The sequence below is a fragment of the Camelus bactrianus genome, chromosome 19 (assembly GCF_048773025.1).
Source record: "Camelus bactrianus isolate YW-2024 breed Bactrian camel chromosome 19, ASM4877302v1, whole genome shotgun sequence".
Classification (NCBI taxonomy): Eukaryota; Metazoa; Chordata; class Mammalia; order Artiodactyla; family Camelidae; genus Camelus; species Camelus bactrianus.
Window position 1 is genome coordinate 8,406,700 of NC_133557.1, and position 26,804 is coordinate 8,433,503.

General features: G+C 47.4%; 1 protein-coding gene and 1 long non-coding RNA gene across 2 annotated transcripts in view; one reads left to right on the plus strand and one right to left on the minus strand.

Annotated features, from left to right (window-relative positions):
• Nucleotides 1–15,233, minus strand: part of TGM3 (transglutaminase 3) — a 38,315-nt gene extending 23,082 nt beyond the window's left edge. The window contains exons 1-5 of the mRNA XM_010972790.3: nucleotides 15,098–15,233; nucleotides 4,845–5,012; nucleotides 4,258–4,500; nucleotides 3,525–3,643; nucleotides 2,009–2,137 (exon numbers count right to left, since the gene is read on the minus strand). Of these exons, the coding sequence (XP_010971092.2) occupies nucleotides 2,009–2,137; nucleotides 3,525–3,643; nucleotides 4,258–4,500; nucleotides 4,845–5,012; nucleotides 15,098–15,104 (666 nt within the window). The 5' untranslated portion in view covers nucleotides 15,105–15,233. The remainder of the gene's footprint in view (nucleotides 1–2,008; nucleotides 2,138–3,524; nucleotides 3,644–4,257; nucleotides 4,501–4,844; nucleotides 5,013–15,097) is intronic.
• Nucleotides 15,234–15,324: 91 nt separating this feature from the next.
• On the plus strand, nucleotides 15,325–19,196 carry LOC123613602 (uncharacterized). Its single transcript, XR_006720966.2, has 3 exons — nucleotides 15,325–15,581; nucleotides 16,113–16,185; nucleotides 18,006–19,196. It is a non-coding gene; the product is annotated as an uncharacterized LOC123613602 (long non-coding RNA).
• The last annotated feature ends 7,608 nt before the right edge of the window (nucleotides 19,197–26,804 follow it).

Here is a 26,804-nt window from a genome sequence, read left to right on the forward strand (position 1 = left end):
ACCACGATGCAGTGTGAAAAGAGCACTGGACTAGGAACCAAGAGACCTGAGTTCCCTTGTCTTTTAGAGACTCATCTTGACATACTTGTGGATGAAATGATGTCCTCTCTGGGGTTTATCAAATGCTTTGTGGAAGCGGGGACAGAGACGAAACAGAACTGGCCTTGCTGAAGCCGGCGATAGGTACAGAGAAGTTCATTTTACGTTTCCCTCTACTTTTGGGTCTGAATTTTCCGTAATAAAACATTCAAAGCGAAAGAAAGAAGGAGAAAGTCGAGTCACAAGCCCAGCCTTGCCTCTTGGCAGCTGGGTGATTGCAGGCAGGTTGATTCACCTCCGTGAGCCTTGGTCCTTAACCTTCCAATACAGGGAAAGCTGGAAACCAGGGAGCCCTCAGCTGTCTTCCAGCAGCCAAATTTTCAGTTTATGAAACTTTGACCAGTGTGCCTCCCAACCATAGTGTGAGATACCACTCCCTCTCTCTGTGAATGAACACTCTGGAAACGGAAGGCTCCGTGCCTAGGACAGGCTGACCAGCCTTCCATGGCCCCTCGGTGTGTGGGCTGAGCTCTGCACCCCCTCCAGGAAGGCCCAGGCTGTAACTGCAGGATCAGGCAAGATGGGGCTCCATCGAGATGGAAGATTCTCCATCTTCTGAGCCACCAAAGTGGTAATCAGCACGGTCATCTCCGACCGAAAGCTGAGCGTTTCAAAGCCCAACACAGGCCATAATTAGCTCATGGCCCAGCCCAACCAGGAGGGCTGGAGAGAGCAGCAGGGAGGTGCAGCCTGGAACCCGGCTCTGAGATCAAGTGGTTTGTCCAGAGGGTGAGAATGAGTCAGCGGCTGCTGGAGCCGGCTGGCCTCACCCACCCTCTCCTGAGCTGAGGAGGCTCAGCTCCATGAGTCGCCCAAACGCCAGCTTCCCTTCACCTTGGCCTTGGCTTTAATCCCACCCATCCCAGGCCGCTTGGTGTTCAAGGTTCAGCCCAGGCTCCACTCCCTCTCTGCACTCTTCCCAGCTGCCCCGGATCCCACCAACTTTTCAGGGACTTCACATTCCCGGGACCTCCCCACACCTGTCCTGCTAGGTTTGCTTTAAGACTCCACTCTGTCAAGCAAGAAGCCCTCCCTGATTACCCCCAGATATCCATCATGCAGTCAGAAGGTGGCTCAAATTTCTAACCATGTAACTGGCTTGTTAGCTTGGATATTCTCCAGCTCAAAAGTGAAGAGACTGGAAATACCTAATCCATTAACCTCCCCCAACTCCCCCCAAAAAAGTTAAAGATGCTTTTGGGTAGTTATTTAGTTTCAGAGGGTTAAAGTTCAAGAACTCTTTGACTTTCTGCTTTTTAATTCATAACTTTTGACAGAGTATCCCTTGCTTGGATACTTGGAGGCATTCTTTATACACTGAGTACAGGGTAGTAGCTTCCTCCAGCATTCAGCTTACATGTGCATCTGTGTGTGTGTGTGTGTGTGTGTGTGTCCATGTATGCGTGTGTGTTTGGGGAGATGCAGACAAGTTTCTCATGTGTGGGAGTGGATGAGTGAAGTTTCCCTGTCAAGACCACGAGCAGGGTGGCTGCTGCCCTCCCCGCTGACACTAAAACATTCTGTGCTGTGCAGGATAAATCGAAGCCAAGGAGGTCAACTCATCAGGCTCCTTTGGGATCTTATCCCCTTTCCCAGGAGCCTCAGGACTGGAGCCAAGTCACTTTGCTTCCTCTCTGCCCTGGAGGACACCCAAGATCAAGTCCTTTGCCATCTGAGGAAGGACCATACAGTTGAAAGTCTGCCCTGGGACCGGTTCTGCCTCTGTCATTCCCTCACCGTGTGTCTCAGGCAAGTTCTTTAACTTAGAGGAGTGTCATGCTTCACGTGTGCACTATTGGGGTGGTGATACCCACCGACTGTCAACCAATGATACGAGTGGTTGTGCCTAACCTGTAGCTCGGTTTGATAGATGGTGACAACTACTTGTGATGGTTTTCTCATCACTTACCATTGCACTCAGCACCCGGCCGACATATTTGGGGTCGCTTCTGCGGGCCACATCAGTAGCAGGGTCACGGCGGAAATTCAGACTATTATCCAGGACTGCGAGGCAAATGTTCAGGATGCCTTCTTCAAACTGTTCAGAATAAGACCATATGTTATGAAGAAAGAAATGGCAAGCGTGTCGGCTAATTAAGAGCATGGGAGCTACGCTGGTAAGAACTGCCCAGGTCCTTCCAGAACCAGGAAATTCTGGGGAACAGCCACCTACCTGGCCTTCAACCCTGAAAACTCCTCCAAGGTTCTCACTATACCCAAGGCTCTGTGCTGAGGCCTCAAAAGTTAACGGGACTCCCTCACTGTTATGAACTTGAGAGCAAATCCCTGAGCCTGTCTGGGCCTCAGTTTGTTCATCTTTATAACCAGGGATCAGGCTGAGCACATCTCAAAGTCTCCATCTAGCTCTGACATTGACCGCGAGCATATTATTTAGACTTTAGGGGAACTAAGTATAAAGATAAAATATCTCACTAAAATTGGAATTTGAAGCCATTTTCACAACATTAGACTTATTTTTAGTCATTGCTTCTCCAGTGGAGAAAATCAAGCTCTTTCTTGCCGTAGGGTCTTTGCATGCACTGTTCCTCCTGCCTCTGATGCTTTTCCCCAAGATAACTCTCTGGCTCCCTTGCCTCCTTAAGGTTTCTGATCAAAAGTTCCTTCCTAAGAGAGGCTTGCTCAGATCATGCCATCAAAAGTAGCCTCCCTTCCACCCCTGGGTGTACTCTTTGCTCTTACCTGCCCCATCCCCCCTTTTCCTTTTTCTTCCTTCCAAAGAAATTTGACACAGACCCCAATGTAAAGAACCCAACATATAAAATTTATAGCAGATGTGTTCTGGTTGACTATGGAATGGGGTCTGGAGATGGGCAGAGTGTGCATGTGTCCACCTGCTCCTGAATACCCAAGGCAACCTCCGCGAAAGTGCCTCCTTGTAATGCCTTCATTTGTCTGCTGGAAAAAGGAAAAGGTAGAGGGAATCCCTGAATGTTTTTTAGGCTGAGTAAACCTGGGAACTCTGTGGACTCAGACGGCAGGTCAGAGGAGTGAAGGACCTTTGAAAGGTTGAATGCACACACCAAGGAAGTTTCATCACATTCTTTCAGGGAATGAATAACAGAAACTACATTATTCTTCCACGTGTCTCTCCTGGGCCTAGTCCTCATTTGTGTATCGTGGCACCAATAACGCTTCATTGCATCAATTTATTTATGTGTCTGTTTTGCCCACTAGGTAGTGACCGCCTCAAAGACAGGAATTCCATTGTATCCATCTCCTGTATCCACAGTGTGCAGCTTGGGACCTGGCACATAGTAGGCTGTCAATAAATGTCTTCTGAATGGATGAATGAATAGACAGGCAGATAAATGGACAGGTCTGGGAACTTCCCACTCTCTGTGGGGCCTATTGCTGAACTTCTTGGGTCATAGGGACATGACCTCCAGCCTTTATGATCCTTTTACCTGTCCAAAGTTCCAGCCAATCATGCCAATTCGGTTTGCGCTTCCCACAAAGATGATCCCGGCGTCTTCCTGGACATACTCCTCTCTCTCAGCCTGGTTATTCATAAAGACAGCATCGGCTGTTTGACACAAAAAGCAGATATCAGGGATTAGAATCCTTTGGAGGAGTCTAAAGACCTCCTTTCACTCCTGAGTACCGGCCTGGGGGCTAGAGCAAGCCACACCTGCAACCGTTCCCCCAACCTCCACCGAGGAGTGAAGCCTTGGGCGGTAATGCTTCTAATTCATATTGTGTGAACTATGGGCTTGAAAGAGAAGTTGGGATGACCTGAGAATCTGAAAAATGAGGCCCCCTACCAGAAATGAAACACTTGCTTCTTCAGGTAGAAGCTATCTCCACGCTGCAAGACTGTACTGTGGTCATTACACTATACTATACAGCTTGCAAAAGCTCATGAGATCCCTGCAGCAGCCCCAGGAATAGCAGGATGTCGATTTGATGGTGAGGAATTTGAGGCTCAGAAGGGTAGAGTGACTGCCCAGGCTCACATAGCTGGTTAAGTGGCAGAGCTGGGACTCAAACCCCTGGCTTCTGACTTCCAGCTTCTGTGCTCTTTCCATAGCCCACAAACTTGCCCCAATCAAACCTGAGCCCATGAAACTCATTCCCCCCATCTCCTGTCCATAAGAGTCACTTAGCTGACAGCTGGGAGTGGGGTGATTGGGTGCCTACCTTGCAACCAAGGATTGAAGAGCAGTATGAATGTCCCAAGGTTCTGAGTAGAGGCACTGCCCTGGGCGGAGATCTGAATGCCCAGCGTGTACCTTCCAATGGGTGCATTGGCAGGACTGAGGATGGAGATGTTCAGAACGTTGTTCTCGTTGGATACAAGTTGTGCACCCCAGCCACTGCTTCTTGTCCCACTGGAGAGTGGAAACACAGCCTTTGTCTTGGCCGACTCTGAGGGGTAAGGCCCTGTCAAAGAAGACAGAGGACAGTGGAAACCAAATAGTGTTGGCCAGACTGTGGGGAGCTCAGTATAACTGCAAGGGCCCCCTGGGACACATCACACAATGAAGCATTTTGTTACGGTGCTGGAAGCAACTGGAAAGACCATGTAGGCCAAATCCCTCTTGATGTGAAGATTATGACTCTTAGTCACAGAGAATGGCAAAAACTTACCCAAGATCACACCAAGTCAATGGTAGAGCTGGGCTAGAGCCCAGTAAAGCCAAGGCCACCCCCCGACCCCCCCAACTTGGCTGCCCAGCCCCAAGGTCTGCCCAAATGTGCACGTGTGGGGAGCAGTGAGAAGGTACCTGTGGAGGCTATGAATGTCAGACTTGCTCTAGAGCCAAGATTCTGGTTGGATTTCAATGAGATATAGAAGGGTTGGCCTCTCCGCACGATAAGATCCCGGCTGTAGAACTTGTTTGTGTGATGTGCCTGCCGGTTGGAGGCTGTCTGCCAGTTGATATTCTGGAGTTCTAAAGCCATGAGACAGAACAGAAGACTTGAGGTCTTGGGAGGCCGGGACCGGTGGTGTGGGGAAAAGGTGTAAATTACCAAAGAGATAGCTTTCGGACCAGGCTTGCCCAGCAAGGATCTTCCAGGAAGAATCACATTAAAATACAAAGACCTTGACCAAGCCCAGCAAGCCCTTCACAGCCTCCTCCCATTCTGCCTTTTCAGGCAACAAACCTCTGCGCACACGCATCCCACTTGCCCCTCCATCTGGCCAACTGTCACTCAGCCTTCCAGGAGCTAGCTTCACCCAGCCAGGCCGGAGAACCCATGTTCGGTCCATGTTGTTCTCCTCCCTCCGTGGCTGGGGGCTCACATAGAACTAGGAGGAGGCGACGTCTCTTGAATCCACCTCCCTGGTTTGGCTTTCTTGCTTTTCTCTTTGTGTTTTCCCAGACACCAGGTGCCGTCTATTCACTCCAACACCCGGCGAATGTTTCTCCATGTAATCTATTCTTTATATGTGTTGGCCTCTGACGCTGGGGAGGGCAGCGTGACTTTGAGCAGCATTTCTAGGCCTGGAGATCAGGCAATCATGGGCCTGGAGGGTCTTTCAAATGCTCCTGGGTGAGAATGGTCTAAGGCCATGAGATCCCTAGATAAAACTCTGAGGACAGTCACCTTAACATCTACCCCCCAACTTCTCACATGGTTGTGGAGGTGAGGGAGCCAAGCTGAGAAGGGTTTATGAAATAGGAAGAGTTTAGCCTATTTAAACCTTTTGAGATCTTTCATTCCTTTGAGTTCTGTTTGAAACATTCCACGGCTCAGTCCTGTGCAAATGAAACTGGTCTCTGTCTTTACGATGTGGCCACGCCTGAGATGGGGGCGGGGCGGCCCATCCCAGCACCAGGCACGACTCTTTTTTTTCATAGGTGTCTGTCTCTCTTCATCAGAATGGACCGTCTTGATCTTTATAGCCTGATGCCTAACACATTGCCTGGCTCTATTAGGACAATTAGATAAACAAATGGGGAATGAGTGAGCAGACAAGCGTAAAACTCCTGTCATGTAATGATTACGATGACTAGAGCTCAAAATTTAGTCCATCCAGAAAGGTGAGTATGGCGTAGTCATTCAATACACACACAGAGAGTACCTATTAATTGTAGGACACTATGTAAGGCGCTATGTTGGGTGTGTGAAAATGTATGAAAAGAAGTTTCAACCCTCAAATAGTGTCAGCAGCGCTTAAGACAAGCACAAATAAATGAGAATGAATGATGGGATGAGGGAAATCCAACCCCTGCCCAAAAGATGTCTAGGAGATGCAGACAGGAAAGAATCATTTTCAGGTATAGGGATCAAAAAAAAGCTGCACTGGAAATGCCGGACCTGGAAGGAAGAGAGAGTTTTGTCAGGTGTCCATGGAGCAGCCTGCATTCCAGATCAGAAGCAGAGGGACCCAAGGTCCAGCAGATTTTGCACAGAAGAGAAAGAGGAGGAGGAGAGAATGTGGCTCCCACTGGAGCTCCCACCCAAGCAGCTCCGGAGACAAGAGAGGCTCGTCCTAGACACCCTCTTGAGTGGGATGCAGATTCTGTGGGTCAGGAGACAAAGGCTGCAGCTGGAGGCAGGGCTCGGGAGGTGATCTTGCCACCAGCTTTGAGTACCAAAGATCTGTTCATTCACATATCCAACTCATTCATTCATTCAACAAATAGTTATTGAGAGAATAGATTAATAAGTTTTTCCACAAACTCAGGGAAGCTAAAACATTAATGCAATCAACAAATATTCATGTAATCAATCTATTGAATGAAATGCAGGGCAAAGGGAGGGAAGGCGGGACACAAAAAGGGAGGAAAGAAGATGAACATTCCTGTACATCAGTATCGAGCAGAGACAGCTTAGCTCAACGGCACTCTCTGGCAAACACTGAGCTCTATTTGGCTTGCAGAGAGCTAACTTGCCTCACCGCTAGGTCTCTCTAGGGCAATGTCCCCACCTTTTAAACCCCCGCCTCCTACCATCTGTGCTCCTTGCCTTCTGGGCATCCCCACCTCTGGGATTTGGTGGAGCTTTGCTCTCAGTTTTGTTTTGGAAAAAAGAAGAGTTCTAAGGAACATGTGACTTCAGGTCACATGAGTCTCCCCAGAGATTCCTTCCCTCTCCAACCCAAAAGGATGTGTGCCTTCTCCCCAGGAGAAGCTCACTATTCTTGACCATGAGCTCTTTGAGAGCAGAAAGCATGTCCCCAGACAGCACTCTGCGAAGCACAAGGGTAAGGAAAGAGGGGTGGCAGAGATTCCCGTCTAGAGCCGGCTTCTGCTTTCCCTCCAACAGGCCCACATCCTTCTTTGCTCTGCCAAGGTTTATGCACTGTTTGTGGTGGCGGTGTCAATACCAGTGGTGTCTCCACAAACAACAAATGTTGGTAAGGATGTGGAGAAAAGGGAACCCTCCTACACTGTTGGTGGGAATATAAATTGGTACAACTACTATAGAAAACAGTATGGAGTTTCCTCAAAAACTAAAAACAGAACTACCATATGATGCAGCAATTCCACTCCTGGGTATCTATCCAAGGGACACAAAAATACTGATTCAAACAGATACATGTTCACAGCAGCATTATTTACAATAGCCAAGATATCAACAAGTCCACCCATAGATGAATGGATAAACCAGATGTGGTGCATATACATACAACGGAATACTACTCAGCCATAACAAAGAATGAAATTTTGCCATTTGCAATAACATGGATGAATCTGGAGAGAATTATGTTTAGTGAAATAAGTCAGACAGAAGACAAATACTGTGTGTTATCACATATGTGGAATCTGGAAAAAAAAAAAAGAAACGAATGAATATAACAGAACAGAAATAGACTGACAGGTATAGAGAACAAACTAAGTGGTTACCAGTGGGGAGGGGGAGAGGGAGGGGCTAGATAGAGGTAGAGGATTAAGAGGTACAAACTATGTATAAAATGAATGTTACAAGGAAAGATCGTACAGCACAGGGAATATAGCTGATATTTTGTAATAACTTTAAATGGAGTATAATCAATGAAAATATTGAATCACTATGTTATACACCTGAAATTAATACAATATTGTAAATCAACTATACTTCAATTAAAAAGGGGATATGCACAGAAAAAAGAATCAACACACAAAAGTATACACAGCTAGTTTATATAGGTTTGCTTAAATAATAAAGATCAGGGAGGAAATAAATAAAATAAGAAATTAAAAAAACAGAAAAAAAAAAGCAATCAAACCAAGAGCTGGGTTTTTGAAAGAGTATATAGGTTTGCTTTTTAAGTACTGAAAAATTAAACAATTCTAACTACAAACAAAAAACAAAAAACAAAAAACAAATAGAGGTGTCTCCCTTTCATCCTGGAACCCAATGACTTGTCTGTAGGGAAAACGATGAAGAAAAGACTGAGCTCTGGGGTGCTTTGGCTGCAGGGACACCGAAAGGAGACGAGAGCCCTTGTGGGGCGACTGTGATGGCCATCTCAGCCTCTCCAAGGGTGAACCCTAGTGAGAAGGGGTCTTGCTCCCCACTGGGGTGCTTGTGGGATATGCAAGTCTTCTCTGAGCTGGAGGATGAGGAAAAGCAGGACTCACTCAGCATGTCACCAGTCTGCTGTATGTCAACTGCTATTAAGAGTATACAGAGCACCTTACATGTGTCATCCATGAAATCTTTAAGGAAACTGGAAACTGACGCTCAGAGAGAGAAATATCTTCGAGGTCATATACCTAGTGAATTGGTAGAGCCAGGATTCTGAGCCCAGGTCTGATGACCCTCCCCTGCTGCCACGGTCCCCTGTTCCCTGCCTGGGAGGGGACCAGGCAGGACCTTCAGTCTGGAAGGCCCCCAGGTGAGGAGGAGACCTCGCTAGGCAGGTCTCCCCTTGCTGGCATGTGCATCCTGACACAGGAGAGTGAGCACCCAGAAGGGGACACTGTGTTCCAAAGGGCATTCTACGTGGGAGGTAAGCAGAAGGGGAGGGTCCCCACATCCCCAGGTGGGACGGGCAGGTTGAGTGCATGCTCACAAAGCCCCCAGGGAGGTTCCTGAAACCCTTTCCTTCAACTAGCTGCCTCCCTCAGTCATTTCCCCACTTCTGAACTCTAGGATCGGCTTGGCCAGCCCCAAACCAAGGATCTGATGATCCTGTCTGTGGATTATGCAGGGGCCTTTGTTGACCCCTCCCACCATCCCTTGATGTAGCACAAATCATAGCCAGAGTGTGTTCTAGAAAGGAAAGAGCAGGGGTGGGGCAGGGTTGGGGGGGAGGTACACAACCATCCAAGTTTCTTCTCAAGTTTATGAGCCTCAGGGCTGTTTTCTGCCCCCACCTGGGTGAAGGGCAGGGATGAAAGGGCATCAGCTCTCACAATTGACTCATCAGCATATGCTCTTGAAAAACATTAGAGGAAAGGCAGCCTTGGAGACAGCACACACCCTCCCCATGCTGCTTCTGGAGGTGAGGCTGTGGAGGCCTGGGAGGTGGTTTGCCCACAATGGGGCATTTCTGAACTCTCATCCCAGGGCTCTTCTCACAATTCCAGCCCACCTCCTTGAGTCGTGGGTGAACTCCAGTGTCAGGCGTGGGGCCATTTCCCTAATTGTTTTTTCCTGAGAACGTCAGTGCCACGGGCAGTCCTAACCTGGTAGTGACTGCTGAGGGTCTATCCCAATGTTTACTTGCTCCTTCTTTCCTGGTAATAAAATCCCCCATGGTAATGGGCACATTTTCCCAGGCTCCCTTGTAGCTGGGGGATCACGTGAATGAGTTCTGGCCAATGACTCTTAGGTATCAGTTATATGGATTAATTTCCAGAAAACCTTCTTTTTTTTAATTGAGGTAAAATTCACAATTTTAACCATTTTAAAGCATACAATTCAGTGACATTTAGTACATTCACAGTGTTGTGCAACCATCACCACTATCCAGTTTCAGAACTTTTCCCCCAAAAGAAACCCCCTGCTCATTGGCAGTCACTCCCCGCCCCCCAAAATAACTCCATCCCCCTGGCGACCACTGATGTACTTTCTGTTCCCATGGATTTACCTCTTCTGATCCCTTCATATCAATGGAATCACACATAGATGTAGTCTTTGGGTCTGGTTTCTTTCACTTAGCATAATGTTTTCAAAGTTCACCCATGTGGTAGCATTTATCAGTACTGGTTCATTCCTTTTTTATGGCTGAATAATATTCCACCATATTATATACTGTGTTTTGTTCATCCATTCATCCCTTGAGGGACATTTGGGTAGTGTCTAACTTTTGGCTCTTGTGACTCGTGCTGCTATGAATGCTCACTTGCAAGTATTTATCTGAATATCTGTTTTCAATCCCTTTGAGGAAATTTCTTTTTCAAAACAAAGTTGGCAAATGCTCTTAGCCTGCTCACCTCTGTCTTCTTTCATCCACTGCCCTGAGTGTGAGTGTGATGTGGATACAACTCTAGAGGTCATCTTAGACCGTGCATGACCTCAGGATGTCAGGGTGTGTGCCTGCGCAGAGCCTGGGCCCCAGGGATCTTGCAGCTGCCTTACCCCCCGGAACTGCCCACATCCAGACCTATTGTGCGAGGAACAAGTAGACTTTGTCTTGTTTAGCTCTCTAAGCCGTGTTAGTTGGGGCTCACTGTCATTCACAGCCAAGCCTAATTACATATATACATGATAACGTAACCCTCCACTTATTCTGTGGTCTACCTTTGGCAGGGGTCACACAAGGAGCTCGGAACAGGCTCCAGACTGCGAGAGGGGCTCACTCGTCTCCATCCTTATCGGCTGGCGCTGTAAGCAGGTCACCTGCTGCAGACAGGGAGGGGGACTTGGTTGCAAGTGTGGGATCGGGATTTTCACCCCCTCCTCCTGAGAGGACCAGAGAGCTGCTGGCAGGTACCTGTCATGACATGCCGGTACTCTGGGGGCTGCATCTCCCCCGCCTGCCCAGACCCTATTCCCTAGGTCTCTCCTCTAGACAGAAGTTTTGCTTTTTTTTGAAATCTTACAATTTCTACAGTTAATTAGGGCTGATAGATGTGTTCAATATCATCTGGCCTTCAACCTCTTAGAAGAGACCACATTGAGAAATTCATTTTATACATTGTTTACACTTATGGGTCCATAATTGAGGTAAAGTTTCACAGAACAATGCTAACCCTCACTATGTACAATGCACTGCTCTTTTTTAATTCATTTAAAAAAATTTGCAGGTCACAATCCACTAAACTGGTTTCCCAACTTGCTAATGGATGACAACTGGCAGCTTGAAAAATAGGGATGTAGTCCAATATTCCCATATTACAGGTAAGAAAACTGACGCCCTGGAAGAGGAAGCCATCTGCTGAGGTCACAGGGTAGTTTAGAAGCAGAGCTTGACCCAGAAACCAGGTCTTAGGTCCTGGTCACTGGGGGGCGATGAGTCATTCCCAGCAGCCCCCTTCCCCTCCTCTCCAGGCCCAGGACGTCTCCAGCTCCTGGCCGGGGCCCCACTCACCCCGGGAGCACCAGTGGTTTCCTCTTAGCCTTCACCAGTCTCTTCTCTCTCTCTCTGTAGCCTGTGCCGCCTCCCTTCATCTTTCCCCCACGTTTGGACATTGTCAGTCCCTGTGCAGCATGGGTGGTGTGATTTCTCGGCGCCCAGACAGTGGGGAAGACTGGGGCTCCCTGGGTGGCCAAGCGAGGGGCTGGCAGGGTTCTCCAGGGTGAAGGGGAATGACCCCTGAATGGGTGGGCTGAGCGGCCTTGGCCATGTTCTCAGCATCTCTGCAGAAGGGGATGGTGAAACTGAACATCCCCCTTCGTAGGGTTATTGTTGGGATCCCACAGGTGCCCATCACCAGCACTGGGGCCTTCAGAGGTGGGACAGGTACCAATGCCTTGGGATCCCACACGTAATGGCATCAGCAACCCAGGATAGAGGGGGGTTTGAGCTTTTCTGTGGGCTGCCATGGAGCACCTCAGATGTGCAGACACAATGCTAAGCATTTTGCCAGCATGTGTCTTTTCATGGTTACTCCCCCTCCAACGTGATGTGATTATTCCCATTTCACAGATGAGGGATTTGGAAGTCCAGTCAGGTGACGTCACTCACCAGATATCACCCACTCAAGCAGGGCCTGGTCCCAAGCCCCGTGTGGCCTGACCACGTGCAACTCCAAGCAGCCACCCTGCAGCCAGCCAAGGTGGTGGAAGCAGAGACAGGCACAGTTCCAGGAAGATGCCACAGTTCAGAAAGGTCCTCCCGCGGCCTCATCCCTGCCTTGACATCACATGGTCACAGCAAGAGGAGAGAAAAGAAGGACTCCTGGCCTTCTTCACTTCCAGAGAGAGTTTAGGATCTCTCAGACCCTCACTGCACTGCACGGGAGAATCACCTGGAAAGGGTCATGTTAGCCTGAGCCCCACCACTGATCCGTGAAGTTAGAATCTCTGTGTTAGGGACAGCATTGCATTTGCCCCTCTTGAACTCTCCTGATGATTCTAACACGGAGCCGGGACTGAGAATCAGTACGTTAGGTCTGCATAGCATTTACACTAATCAAAGCTCTTTTACCGGAGCCCCCCAGCCGCTCTGGAAGGGAGGCAGGGGAGAATCCACTGTCTCTCATTTTAAAAGGAGGAAAACAGGCTGAGAGAGAGGAAGGCAGGTTCCCTCTGAACCCCTCTCAGTGGAAGACCTGGCCCTCGGTTCCCGCCAAAAGCATTTCCTAACTCCAGCTCACGCCCTGGGCCGGCATGTGGGCCCCGGGGAGGAGGAGGGCTGCCCCACCCGTGGAGCGCAGCCCAGCAGGTGGAGGCCGAGCGAGAGAAGTTACACGAGGTGAACAGAGCAGCCGGACCGCAGCACGGGGGCTGTGAGACGCAGAAAGAGCCACCGGTGTCCCAGCTCCAAGGGAAGGTGTTCCGTGCTGACCCCCAGCCCAGAGAGGCACAGGTCCCTGGAGACTGGGGACTGAGGCTGGGGACCATAATTAGTCAGCCAGCAAAGCTCACCGGCCCTGTGGGACAGAGTCCTAGTCCCCAGCACAGGGGTTCTGGCCTCCTGCAGGCAGAGCTCTGTGTCCAGGTTTGAACCCTGAGGACTCTGCCTCTGACCCAGGGCCTCTGAGTGGCTTTGAGGATGGGGAGCAATACTTCCCTGCCACATTGGGCCCAGCGTCTGTGTCCACAGCCTCATTCCTGTCCGCAGTGAGGCTCTGGCCTCAGTGGGCAGCAGGCAGAGGGTGCCGGACTACTTTGTGCAGAACACTGCCAGGCCTCCCTCCACCCCCGTCATCCCCTCCACCCTCTCCACTGCCCAGGTGACCCTCTCCACCGGGAGAGCCCAGCTGATCCCAACAAGAACCTTAGACGGGGAGCTGGACACAGTGCTCTCAGACCAGCACACGTGGATTCCCCAGGTCACTCTCGCCCACCTTCCCTCACATTTCTTTTCCATTCCCTCTGCCCAGAACACTCCTCACCCCACAAAACTACCTCAGACCAAGTCCAGCTCATTGTGCACGACCAAGTGCCCCTGGTTCCCAGGGCCCTTCCATCTGAAACTGTGGCCAGGAGTCTTCTCCTCCTTCTGGCCCCACAGCACCTGCTTGGATTTATAAAGCTGCCTGACCACAGTCCACCTCGCATGCCGCTTGCCTGTGACTGGTGTCAACAACACAGGCAGGCTGCAAGCCCACGGAGGGCAGACACCCCATCGCACTGATCTGTGTGCTCCCGCCACCCTTGTGCTGTCCAGTAAGCTAACTCATTCATCCAGGAACCATGTACACAGCACTGTGTGGTGAGTGACCAGGACCGGCCTGGACCTTGGTCTTAACTTGGGAGCCTGAGGCTCAGTGGTGGCTATTGGTAAGAGTTCAAATGAGAAACCAGGTTCAGAATTACTTTTCCGTGTTGCAGATGTCACACGCACTGATGTGGGAGCTCAGCTCTGGAAACAGGACACAGTGGGAAGGGCCCTTCTGGAACCTAGTCTGGGCTCTGCTATCCAGTTTCTGTGGGACCCCATAAGTCTCTGCCCCTTCCTGGGCCACCTCCTCCAGAGGCAGTGAAGTGGCCTGGGTGTGACAGCTGACATCCCTTCTTGCTAAAGTAAACAGGATCCACAACTCCTGTTTTCAGCAGCTAGCACGGCTGCAGGCCCAAAGGAGAAAGTGGGGGACAGGGGAAGGGTCCATTTTTGCAGCCTGCCTGTCTTGGTCTTTGTGAGCTCTGAAGCAACCAGCATTTGCCTTTTGCATTGTGCTAAGCGATTTCTTGGGCAAAACTTCCCGCGACCCTAACCACCATTGACAATATTTTACTGGTTTGACTCATGCCTTGTTTGGGTTTGGCGTCGCTGCCAACCCACTAGGCTGAGCACCCACAACAGGCAATAATTAGCACGCAGCTTAACAGGGGTGCCATCTGACCAGAACGCAGTCCTCCGCGTGACCACAGAGCCAGAGAACCTGTGTTCTTCCCAGCTGTGCCTTCTCACCCCTGCCCTGGTGCACTCCTAGGAGCTGTCTTCGGCAAACCTGCTCCTTCTGCTCCTGGCTATCTCAGCTCATCAAGTCACTTCCAAAGAGCCTGCCGGTGCTTCCGGATGTGCTGTTTACTTAGGAGCATTCCAGTGCCACTGGTGGTTTCTTTGAAAGCAACTGACATGCTGTCACTCACCCACTCTCCCTTGTAGCTCTGAGACGTGCTTTTCCTTGACTACATTACTAGGAAGCTGGTAGAACTGCATTGAGAAACTCGGGAAGCAGGTACCGGCTGACTTCAAAGGGCAGAGCTGGTCCATCTGTCTAAGGGGATGTGACCTCCAGCTGCATTGAATACCTTGCCCATTAAGCAGAAATCCGCCCCGAACATGCTTTACCCCTGGGACCACGCTAGAGAGACTAGGCAGCCACAGAGAATGAGGTGCCTCTGAATAGAACCCCAAAATACTAAGATCTAGTCTCTAAGGCCCCAAGGCAGCTGTCCCGAGCTGAACACTCTGTCCTCTCAGACATCCCAGGAGAAGCATGGACGTCCAGTGGGGACCGGCAGAGAAAACACCATGTGCACTCACCAGACATGTTTCTCCTTCCTCTGCCTCCTCTCTGGGCTCGTCTGGGAATGGCACGGATGATGTGGGTAGACAGGCTGCTGGGATCGCCTTACCATTTATAGAAGCCTCTCCTACACACCCCAATTAGAATTCTAATGAGGTGGGTGAGGCACCAGGTCATTCCTGTAGTGCCTGTAAACGTTTCACTTACGACATACTTGTCACCCAATGGAAGGTCATCCTGCTTGTGCAAGACCAGCTTGGGGAGAAAAGGGGAGGTAAGAAAGACACACAAGGAGTTTGCTTTTATGATTTCTTTTCCCCCAGAGATGAACTTCCTGGATCGTAGGGTTCAGGAAATTATGTCATGCTTCTCTTGAAGTATATCATTTGGAGCTGATGCCAAGAAGTCCCCTGGGGGTCAAAGAAATGTCTCCGCAGAAGACAAAACAGAAGATTGCCTGGTCATTTCTCAGCATCCGCACTCCTCGGCAGTCTCCACTTTGTGAGTAAGAGATGCTCATCATGGCCCACGTGTTCAGGTTACAGTGTGGTAGAAAGGGCATTTGATTTGGTGTTAGAAGCACTGAGCTCCAATGTGGGCTGGGCCCTGGGCCATCACTAAACCTTGAAGCCTTGGAAGCCTCGCCTGTGATTGGGGGGAGGCATGCCCCCCTTTCTGGACTCATTTAAGTGGGGGAGTAACCAGGTGGGATGAAGAAACTGGGAAGCGCATGGATGTGTACCATAATGGATTAAATTCAGGTGTCATCTGGAATCAAACGTCAATTTGACTTCAGATGGGGGGGAAACTGTTCTTTTAAATGAGGCAATGGTAATAGCCACTGAAGCTGTCCCTGTGACATGGTTTCGTTCCGGTTCTGCCATGCTCTCGGTAACACTGGAGGGAAAGTCTCAGACCCTCTCTGAATCCAGCTTCCAAGTCTATTGAAAAAAGCTGGGTAGGGGGAGACTCTGACATTCTACATGTTTTATCTGCTTGTTTGTTGTTTTAAGGGGATCTATTTTTCAAAAGGTCCTACTATGGAGATTTACAAGACCTGTGGATAGTATGGTGGACATTTACAAGGGTTCCTGTGATAGACAAGGTGAGTTTCAAAAAATGGTAGTGCTTCAAGTGTTAGTGACAGAGCAGAAACTTCCCGAGGCCTCCCCCAGAGTTTGAGTGGGAAGGAAGACCTGGCACCATGGTGACAATATTACGTCTTCCGGGAAAAGTTGGTAACACTGGATATTGAGAAAAGTGAGTCTGAATAGGAAGGCAGATTGGAAAAGAGCACTTTGCACATTTAAGGACCTCTCTCACCATACACATCTCCCTGCACTGAGATGGTCTGTTTACATCTGTCCCCATCCCTAGACCTAGCTCTCTGATAGTCCAGGCTGAGCATTATTCACATCTTCTCAGAACCGAACATGGGCTTGTCACTCTGCAGGGGCACACTTATTTTTGTATAAGTCAATCAATCAATCAATCAATGTAAAGTTGGAAATAATAATTACCGTCAATTTGGTGCTCACCTCGGGCAGGCACTAGTCGAACACATCACAGTTATTACCTTTCCCTGTCTTCAGGTCAATCCTACGACACGGGTACCGTTATTTTTGCTACTTTACAGGAGAGGGAACGAATTAGCTCGAGTCTGTGCAACCAGGAGATTCGCGCCCATGTGTGAGTGACTCCGGAGTCTGTTAGCTTAACCTGGAGGTGGGCTGCCTAAGTGAGGTGGGACCTTGGCCTTTCCCAGGGCTCTGGTGGCTCTGCACCCATGCCCTGCAGAATGTGGCCCCTGGTTCTCTGGCAGGTGACTCAGAGGAGAGCAGAGCACAGAGAGGCATATGCAGGTGCGAGTGGTGTGCGGCGTGGGTCCTGTTTCTGCCAGCACAATGGCTGTGACTCTGGGCAGAGTCATCATTATGCTGAGTCAGTCCTGCCAGAAACCATGAGAACCGTGCAAATGGGAGGGATGAGTGGGGCGAGGTGCTGTGTGTACCCTCCGGTGGGGGACAAGGAAATGGATGGAGTGAGGTTTCTTATTATTGTTACTGCTCTGGCCTGGGAGCCACGAATCGGACCCTGAGCGCTCCTTCCCAGCAGGACAACCTGCAGGGGTGACAGTGAGGCCATGCTGCCCTTGAAGAAGAATGCTGAGCTCACTCGGACCTGGGTCCAAACTCGGGCTCTGCTGTCACCTCGCCTCTCAGGGCCCCTGTGTCCTCATCTGTAAAACTGAGGTGGACTTGCTGTGAGAATTGAGGGAGAGCATGAGAGTAAGTGCTCAGCGCTGCCGCTGCCTGGCCCAGGGTCACAGCTTAGTGTCAATGTTCTTAGTTCTCTTGTTATCCTTAAAGCACTCCGTACCCCGAGTATTGTAGATTTTGCAGTGGGATCCATAGGTGTGGACGGTGGTGCCTGCTCACTGGCCCCTTGGTCTCTCCTTGGAAGGATCTGTAGTTGATCCGTCTTGACCCCTGGGGGGTGTGGTAGAATGATGCCCAAGGTGGATTCAGAAGACCCTGACTGAACGCGGGGCTCTGGGGTTGGCCTGCTGTGTGACTTTGGTAGAATCTGTTACTCCTCTGAGCCTCAGTTTCCTCATTAGCCTTCCCACAGAGGTGCCAGCATTGTAGGGAAGCTCAAAACCCTGAAATCGTAGATATGACACTTCCTGTAGACAGGGAGGTGCCGGCTTCCCTCCTCCCCAGCCTATGCCCTGGCTGGGCTCCCTGTAGTCTGCTAACTGCCCAGCAGTAGGACCTCATCTCCTTGCCCTGAGTCGACTTGGTATTCACTGCGGGAGGATTGCACCACAGCCAAAGCCCCAGCCCCAGCCCCAGCCCCAGCCTGCAGGCGGGCTGTCGTGGCAAGCTGTGTCACAATTTCAGCTAAATGATTTTCAATTCACAGGTGGAGTCACCCGACTACACGCAGATGAAATTCCTGCTTGGCCGCCCTCTCTGCCCCTCAGACTCCAGTTCGGATGGAACATGTGAACAAGGGCTTTAAAAAAAAAAGAAAAAAAAGAGATGCTAATTGATCATTTGCCTTTTTTCTCCCTCTCATGAAGGGATTTACAGTTGCTGAAGATTTTGCAACACATGTAAAGGCATAGAATCTTATGAGAAACCATGGACCCAGCCTTTCTCCCAGTGCAAGTGTCCCTTTCCTGACACTTTCGTCATGAAAACTCCGGAGACAGGAAACTCACACTCTTCAAGCAGCCCAAGCGGGCACCAGACAGCTTTGGCTGTAACATCTATTTCTGGGCCGATTCTGTTTAAGACATATCTTCCCCACTCCGTGAGGGCAGGAGCTTTGTCTGTATCCATCACCACTCCATCCCCACTGCATCACTGTGCCTAGAGCATGCGGTGGGCTCTCAGTATCTGGCGTTCAAGTGCACTGAAAGGACCAGAAAGTTCTTCCCCATTTGAACTGAGAATTTAAGAACTTCTACCCATTGGTCCTCACTGCTTCTCCCCTATCCCCCATTATCCCTCACGGATCCCACCCGAGCCCCTGTACCCTTCTCTTCACGCGACAATCATCATGTTCTCCCCCGAGACTGGCAAACACCCCCTTCTCTTCCAACATGTCCCTTCTCCTCTAGGTTAAACATCCGTTTCTCTGGCTTTCCTGATGAGTCATGTTTGGAGGCCTCTCATCATCCTGATGAGATCATGTTACTCTCCTCCTCTGAAACCTTCAGTGGCTCCCCATGGCCTACCACAGCTCAAGTTCCTTAATCTGACATTCAAGGCCATCCAGTGTATGTTCAACTTAATTTTGTTTTTCCCTACTGCTTTTACATGAACTCTCCTATTTGACAAAACATACCTAGTCATTTTTCCTGGACCCCAACATACTTGTCCCTGCCTCTAGACCTGTTTATAAAATGCCCCTGCCTGGAACACCTTCCGTATTCCTTCTGTATCCAGGTTTCTCGTCACTACCAAGACCCCAGGAAAGTATCTCCCCTCCTCCTGATCGTGCCAGTGTGTTGAGAAAAGAGAGTTTGGGGTGAAACAAGCAAACCTAGGTTTAGGTGTCAGACACATATTCTAACTTACCATGAGCACATATTTCTATATAATCAGATGGACCTTGGGCAAATCACATCACCCCTCTGAGCCTAAAGTTTCTCCTCTGAAAACTGGATATGATGATACCAGCACGGCTCACCCTCCTGGGCACGCTGAGGAATCGTGTGGTGACGTACATAAAAGCCCTTTGTAAATGACAAGGGGCACTGCCTCCCTTTGTCTGAGCCTCTGGAACCTGCCCTGGCTCACTCATCTGGCACCTAACAATACACAGTCTCAATCTGTTAGTGACTTCAGGAGGGGAGTGCGTGAGTCTGCATGCTTGGCCACTATTTCCCAACACTAGGCTCCGTGCTAAGAATTCCACATCAATTGGTTTTTAAGCTTCACGACAACCCTACGAGGGAGGTATTACGATTCCATTGTCTAAATAAGAAACCAGAGGCTTAGAGAAGCTAAGTACTTGGCAAGGGTACAGCTAACAAGGAGCGAAGCAGGCTCTGAACATGGGTCTGACGGACAGTGGAGACCTGTCTATGCCGCCCTGTTGCTGACGGGTCCTCCAGCTCAGTGACACCTGGGCCTCTCTGGGTCGTTCATTCAGGAGACTATTGTTAATGATACTGGTGGTGATGGTATTATTAAACTCAGGGCTGAACAAGAAGACAGGACCCCCTGGGACTAATAACAAAGCCTTCACCTGACTGTGTCTATGCCCAAATTTTCCACTCTCACCCAAACCACTCAATCAAGCAAAACCTTGAAGAAAGAGTAGACCTGTAAAAGTCCCTTACAACACTCAACAGTGCTCATTTCATGGAGTGCCTGTGGGAGGTGGGCGGTCAGGACTAGAGACACCCAGCCCCCAGAAGACAGGGAGCAACTTGAAATTTTCTTAAAAGACAGAAAGTGCTAAGAGCCAAAAAAGAGGTGTGGAAGGAGTGGTGGACACCGATTATGGAGGAAAGGAAGAGTGAGTTATTAAAGAGGAGGGAAAAGATCACTCGGAGGCAGAGCCGGCAGGAAGAAGATGCTCTGAGTGCAGGCAGCCCTATCCCAGGAGGAGACTGCAAATGAGTTTATGGGGAGCACACAGCGCAAGGCCAGGGTCGGGGGTGGGGAGGGCCAGAGAGGCCGGTTCCACCCTGAAACAGAAGGAGGATGCGGGAGGAAGGGACATCTGCGGGCAGCCCGCTCATCACGTGTGATGGCCTGGGGATGGAAGGTTGGTTCACGCCACCAAGCTGTCACTCCGCCACCTGTGAGCATGCGACCGGAAAACCAAGCCCAGGAGAGAGGAAACCACAGCCCATCACCTGTGGGCTTTGAGGCCACGGCCCGGAAGGCTTGCGGTTTGCACAAGAGCCCCGGCACCAAGGGCGCCTTGGAGAACAGAAGTGGTTGGGTCCCGGGGGTTGCGCAAATTCTCAGAACGTAAACGGACCAGGGAGGTCATCCAGCCCAATCCCTTCCTTTTCCGGATGGGAGAACTGAGGCCTTCGGAGAAATGATTTCCTCCGGGTCACCGAGTAAGTGCCCTGGTCTCAGAGCCGGAAGAGAGCGGAAGGGTCAGTTGTCCAACTTCTTCCATCCGCCGATGAGGGCACCGAGGCCCCAAGCGCCTGGAACTGGACCGCAGGCTTCCCCGCCCTCCACACGTGCTCTTTCCGCCCTGCCGGTTTAGTTCCGTCTTTTCTCCCCGTTGAGAAACCCATCTTCGAAAGGCCTCAGGGGGCGGGCATGCCAGGTTAGGGAAATGTTTTTCAATCTTATCAACAGCAGCAAATATTATCAACGTAGTTAAACAGTTATACAATTATCACAGGGCTCGCTTTTATAGCCACCGTCTCCCCTGATCCTTACCTGGCTCCCAGGAAGCAGATTTTAGGACAACTGCCACGTTAGAGGGGAGAGAATGGAGGCCCAGAGAGATTGTGTGTCTGAGTCAATGCCAGACTCAAATCTAAACCTTTGGATTCCAAATTTCATCCTCCTTCTTCTCCACTTCATGTCAGGTATTAATAAAAAATTAAGAAATGCAACTGAAAAACAAACAAAATTACCCAAATGGGTTTCAGAAAAAAAAATGTTCAAGATCTCCCCCATGCTGGATGCATTTTAGGAACTTGTACATACAGGGTTTCGCTTTATTTTTTCCATCTGATGTAGCACAAGCCACTTGAATATCAATGTGATTTATGAAGACTGTGAAGGTTTGGGAAGAGGCGAGGAAGGGCTGTCCCGCGGGTGTGACGTGGGGGAGGCTTGGGCTGGGAGGGGAGTCGAAGCCTCAGGGAGCCCCCTCTGGCCCCAGCCTTACCAATACCCACAGGCAGGTTCAGAACCAGATGCTCCCTCTCAGGACCTGTTTCCCCAGCCTCCAAAGTGGTGAGAGATTCAAGGTGGTTAGTTTGCACAGGCCCTTCCCATGGGGCCTGAAGAATCAACAGGTCTTCCACTGAGGGCTCAAAAGAAAAGAAGAAAGACTAGAGGGAGGGGCAAAGATTTTTCTGGATTCTCTTCATTTCATCCCACGTGGATTACATCCACCATGTGCAAGGCTCTCTTTAAGCATTTTGGGAAATTCAAAAATGAACACATTTTATGGAGGGCAATTTGTACCAAAATCTGTAAAAGTATACATGTACAATTGCATGTAATGCAATGACCCATAAGATGTCAATAAAAGGAGATATTTTGGAAAAAATGTAAATGTTGAATAATAGGAAATTTTTCTTGTATTTTTTTTTGAAGTACAGTCAATTGCAATGTGTCAGTTTCTTGTGTACAGCACAATGTCCCAGTCATGCATATACATACATATATTTGTTTTCTTTTTTTTTCATTAAAGGTTATTATAAGATATTGAACATAGTTCCCTGTGCTATACAGTATAATCATGTTTATCTATTCTGCATTTTAAAACCCCAGTCTGTCCCTTCCCACCCCAGCCCCCTTGGCAACCACAAGTTTGTATTCTATGTCTATGAGCCTTTTTCTGTTTTGTATTTCTGTTTTGTTTTGTTTTTAGATTCCTCATATAAGCAATCTCATATGGTATTTTTCTTTCTGGCTTACTTTGCTTAGAACGACATTCTCCAGGACCATCTGTGTTGCTGCAAATGGCACTGTCAGTTTTTATGGCTCAATAGTATTCCATTGTATAAATATACCACTTCTTCTTTATCCAGTCATCTGTTGATGGACATTTAGGCTGCTTCCATGTCTTGGCTATTGTAAATAGTGCTGCTATAAACATTGGGGTGCAGATGTCATTTTGGAGTAGGGTTCCTTCTGGATATATGCCCAGGAGTGGGATTCCTAGGTCATATGGTAAGTCTATTCCTAGTCTTTTGAGGAATCTCCATACTGTTTTCCACAGCGGCTGCACCAAACTACATTCCCACCAGCAGTGTAGGAGGGTCCCCTTTTCTCCACAGCCTTTCCAGCATTTGTCATTTGTGGATTTTTGAATGATGGCCATTCTGACTGGTGTGAGGTGATACCTCATTGTAGTTTTGATTTGCATTTCTCTGATAATTAGTGATATTGAGCATTTTTTCATGTGCCTGTTGATCATTTGTATTTCTTCCTTGGAGAATTGCTTGTTTAGGTCTTCTGCCCATTTTTGGATTGGGTTGTTTGTTTTTTTCTTATTAAGTCGTATGAGCTGCTTATATACTGTGGAGATCAAGCCTTTGTCGGTTTCATTTGCAAAAATTTTCTCCCATTCCATAGGTTGTCTTTTTGTTTTACTTATGGTTTCCTTTGCTGTGCAGAAGCTTGTAAGTTTCACTAGGTCCCATTTGTATATTCTTGCTTTTATTTCTATTGCTTGAGTAGACTGTTCTAGGAGAGCATTTTTGAGATGTATGTCAGATAACGTTTTGCCTATATTTTCTTCTAGGAGGTTTATTGTATCTTGTCTTATGTTTAAGTCTTTGATCCCTTTTGAGTTGATTTTTGTGTATGGTGTAAGGGAGTGTTCTAGCTTCATTGCTTTACATGCTGCTGTCCAGTTTTCCCAACACCGTTTGCTGAAGAGACTGTCTTTATTCCATTGTATATTCTTGCCTCCTTTGTCGAAAATTAGTTGATCAAAAGTTTGTGGGTTCATTTCTGGGCTCTCTATTCTGTTCCATTGGTCTATATGTCTGTTTTTGTACCAATACCATGCTGTCTTGATGACTGTAGCTCTATAGTATTGTCTGAAGTCTGGGAGAGTTATTCCTCCAGCCTCTTTATTTTTCTTCAGTAATGCTTTGGCAATTCTAGGTCTTTGATGGTTCCATATAAATTTCATTATGATTTGTTCTAGTTCTGTGAAATATGTCCTGGGTAATTGGATAGGGATTGCATTAAATCTGTAGATTGCCTTGGGCAGTGTGACCATTTTAACAATATTGATTCTTCCAATCTAAGAGCATGGGATATCTTTCCATTTTTTAAAGTTTTCTTTAATTTCCTTCATCAGTGGTTTATAGTTTTCTATAATTGTATAATTCTTTCACCACCTTGGTTAGATTTACTCCTAGGTATTTTATTACTTTGGGTGATATTTTGAAGGGGATTGTTTCTTTATTTTCTTTTTCTGTTGATTCATTGTTAGTGTAAAGAAATGCAACTGATTTTTGAACGTTAGTTTTGTAACCTGCTACCTTGCTGAATTCTTCAATCAGCTCTAGTAGTTTTTGTGTGGACCTTTAGGGTTTTCTATATATAGTAAAATGTCATTGGCATATAGTGACACTTTTACCTCTTCTTTTCCAATTTGGATCCCTTTTATTTCTCTCTCTTGCCTGATTGCTGTGGCTAGGACTTCCAAGACTGTGTTGAATAGGGGTGGTGATAGTGGGCATCTAAAATCTATTTTTATATATAGTGAAAATTTATTAAATTGTGGCAGGTTCATACAGGTAGCTATTAAAAAGGACAATGTAGATATGTAAGTATTTGACACTGAAAGATGTTTATGATACGTTAGGTAAAAAAAAAGTATGTATGAATGAAGATATTTAAATAGAAATATACAAATGTGATACACACACACACACACACACACACTAGGTCTCACAGGAAAAATTCGAGTACATGTAGGATACAGGAGACTACACACTAGGATGTAAACAGTGGACTATGTGGTGTGATTAAAAGATAATCTTGATACTTTATGCAATTCTGTGCTTTCTCAATTTTCATAAATCCTATTGTAAATCATATCACATATGTTTATAATCAGAAAAACAACATGTTTCCATTTTTTTAAATGACCATATTATCACTAATGTTAATGATATGCAGTAATGTAAAAGTGGATTTAAAAACTTTTTGTAGAAGATGATCCAATTTTGATAAGCCTTTATAACAACTGTAGGAGTTTTAAAAGCCGAATGTCATATAACAAAATGCAAATGATCTGTATTCCCCGATTTTGTTTTGCTATGTTTTCTGCTGTCTATAATGAATATGCATAAGTTATGTAACAAAGAAAGTCAAATTATGTAACAAGAAAGTTTTAATTTTTCTAAAAAAAGTATGAATAAAATAGCATCCCTGCCTCTGAAGAGCTGACAGTCTAACAGAGGAGACAGGAGCAGAACAGGGCAGTAAAATACACAACAGGGCTCCCCAGGCTCACCTTCCATAAGGGGGGCCCAACCAAAATGGGAAAGAGCTCAAGGAAAGGTCCATGGAAGAGAGATCATTTAAGCATGCCTCCAAAGTAGATATGGACAGACAAAAACTAGAGGAAAGGGATTCTCAGCAGAGAGAAGGCAGGGGACAGCACGTTGAAGAGACTTGATTACACATGATCAGCTCTTCCCAATGAGCTGCCCACCATTTCCACCAACCAGCACGCTCACTCATCCAGCTCGTCCATGTCATTTCAAACAAGGCAGTGGTGAATGAGTGCAAGATCCATTCTGGTTGAATCTTGTTACATATTGAGTGAGGGAAACAAAAATGGATTCAAGACTAGATGACTCATGACTGAATTATTTTGCAGTTTGAGTTATGGGTTCTTGGCTGGATTTGATTGGCAATTTCAGTCTTTACTAAATTTATCTGATATTAAAGCTTTTTAAATTCTCAGGGACAAGTGGGAATTTCCCATACATCAGATTTAGATCTTAGTTTCATGCATCTATAAAAAAAATGCTATACATTTCAGCAGGCTAAGGCTTGTCCTGGCATAACATGGTTCTTCAGAGTGAGGAGGTTAATGACTCCAACCTGGAAGAGTGATTTGCAAATAGAACCCTCTTTCCTGGAAAAGAAGATAATAGGAAGTTCTGGGGATGGCTCTGTTCACTGCTCTGGAACATAAAGTTCTGGAAAATCTAAATAAAGCTTGATTTCAGAGATGTGGCAATATTCACAGGACTTGTGTGCAGGGAACGTGAGAAAAAATGGAATTTCACATCAATTATGACACAGGACCAACTAAAGCATTTCCTAGCTACTGTCTGCTTCCAACAGGCCCCAAACACTTGGCCTCTCCTCAACTGTTGTCCCACAGCAAAGCAGCCAGGAGAACATTGTCTGGCTCAGAGTCCCTGCCTGTAATGATTACACTTGGGTGAAATTTGAGCACTAAATTGAATACCTGGAGATGTAGGTGCTAGTCTTGCCTCTGTCACTAACTCACTTGGAGACCTTGGAAATGAGGGGTTTGGTGTCAGTCAGTAGGTCAAAACTTCTCTTCCGCTCCCATACCATTACATGTTCTGCACTCTCATCCAAAACACCTCACTGAACCTAAATGTCCACAGATGGCTGGATAAAGAAGTTGTGGTGTATATATATATATATATATATATATACACACACACACACACACACACAACGGAATACTACTCAGCCATAAAAAGAATAAAATAATGCCATCTGCAGCAACACGGATGGACCTGGAGATTGTCATTCTAAGTGAAGTAAGCCAGAAAGAGAAAGAAAAATGCCATATGATATTACTTATATGTAGAATCTAAAAAAAAAAAAATTCAAATGAACTTATTTACAAAACAGAAACAGATTCACAGACATAGAAAACAAACTTATGGTTACCAGGGGGAAAGGAGGTGGAAAGGGGTAAATTAAGAGTTCGAGATTTGCTACTATATATATATAAAATAGATAAAGTTTCTATGTATGGCACAGGGAACTATATTCACTATCTTGTAGTAACCTATAATGAGAAAGAATGTGAAAACGAATATATGCATGTATGTGTAGGACTGAAACATTATGTTGTGCACCAGAAGTTGACACAACATTGTAAACTGACTATACTTCAATTAAAAAATAAATAAAAAAGAAAACTATCTACTCATGGTCAAAAACAAAAACCAAACAAACAAATCAAAACAAAGCACCTCACTGGACACAGTGATTGTCAGCTAGGATGACCACGTCCACCCACTCTCTGATCTTCCCTGAGAATCTCTGAACAAAATGACCTTCATCTGTTTCATGTCCCCCAATGCTCAAAGTTTAGAATTCTAGATTTAAGTTATCATCAAAAGAGCCTTGAAAAAATAGACAAAAACCCAATTTTGCTTGCATATACTTGTATGTGCTTAGACAATACCCAAAAAGGTTTAAAAGAAGATGCTAACAGTGGTTTTTCTCTGGGGAAGAGACCCAGGAGTCAGGTAGTTAAGGA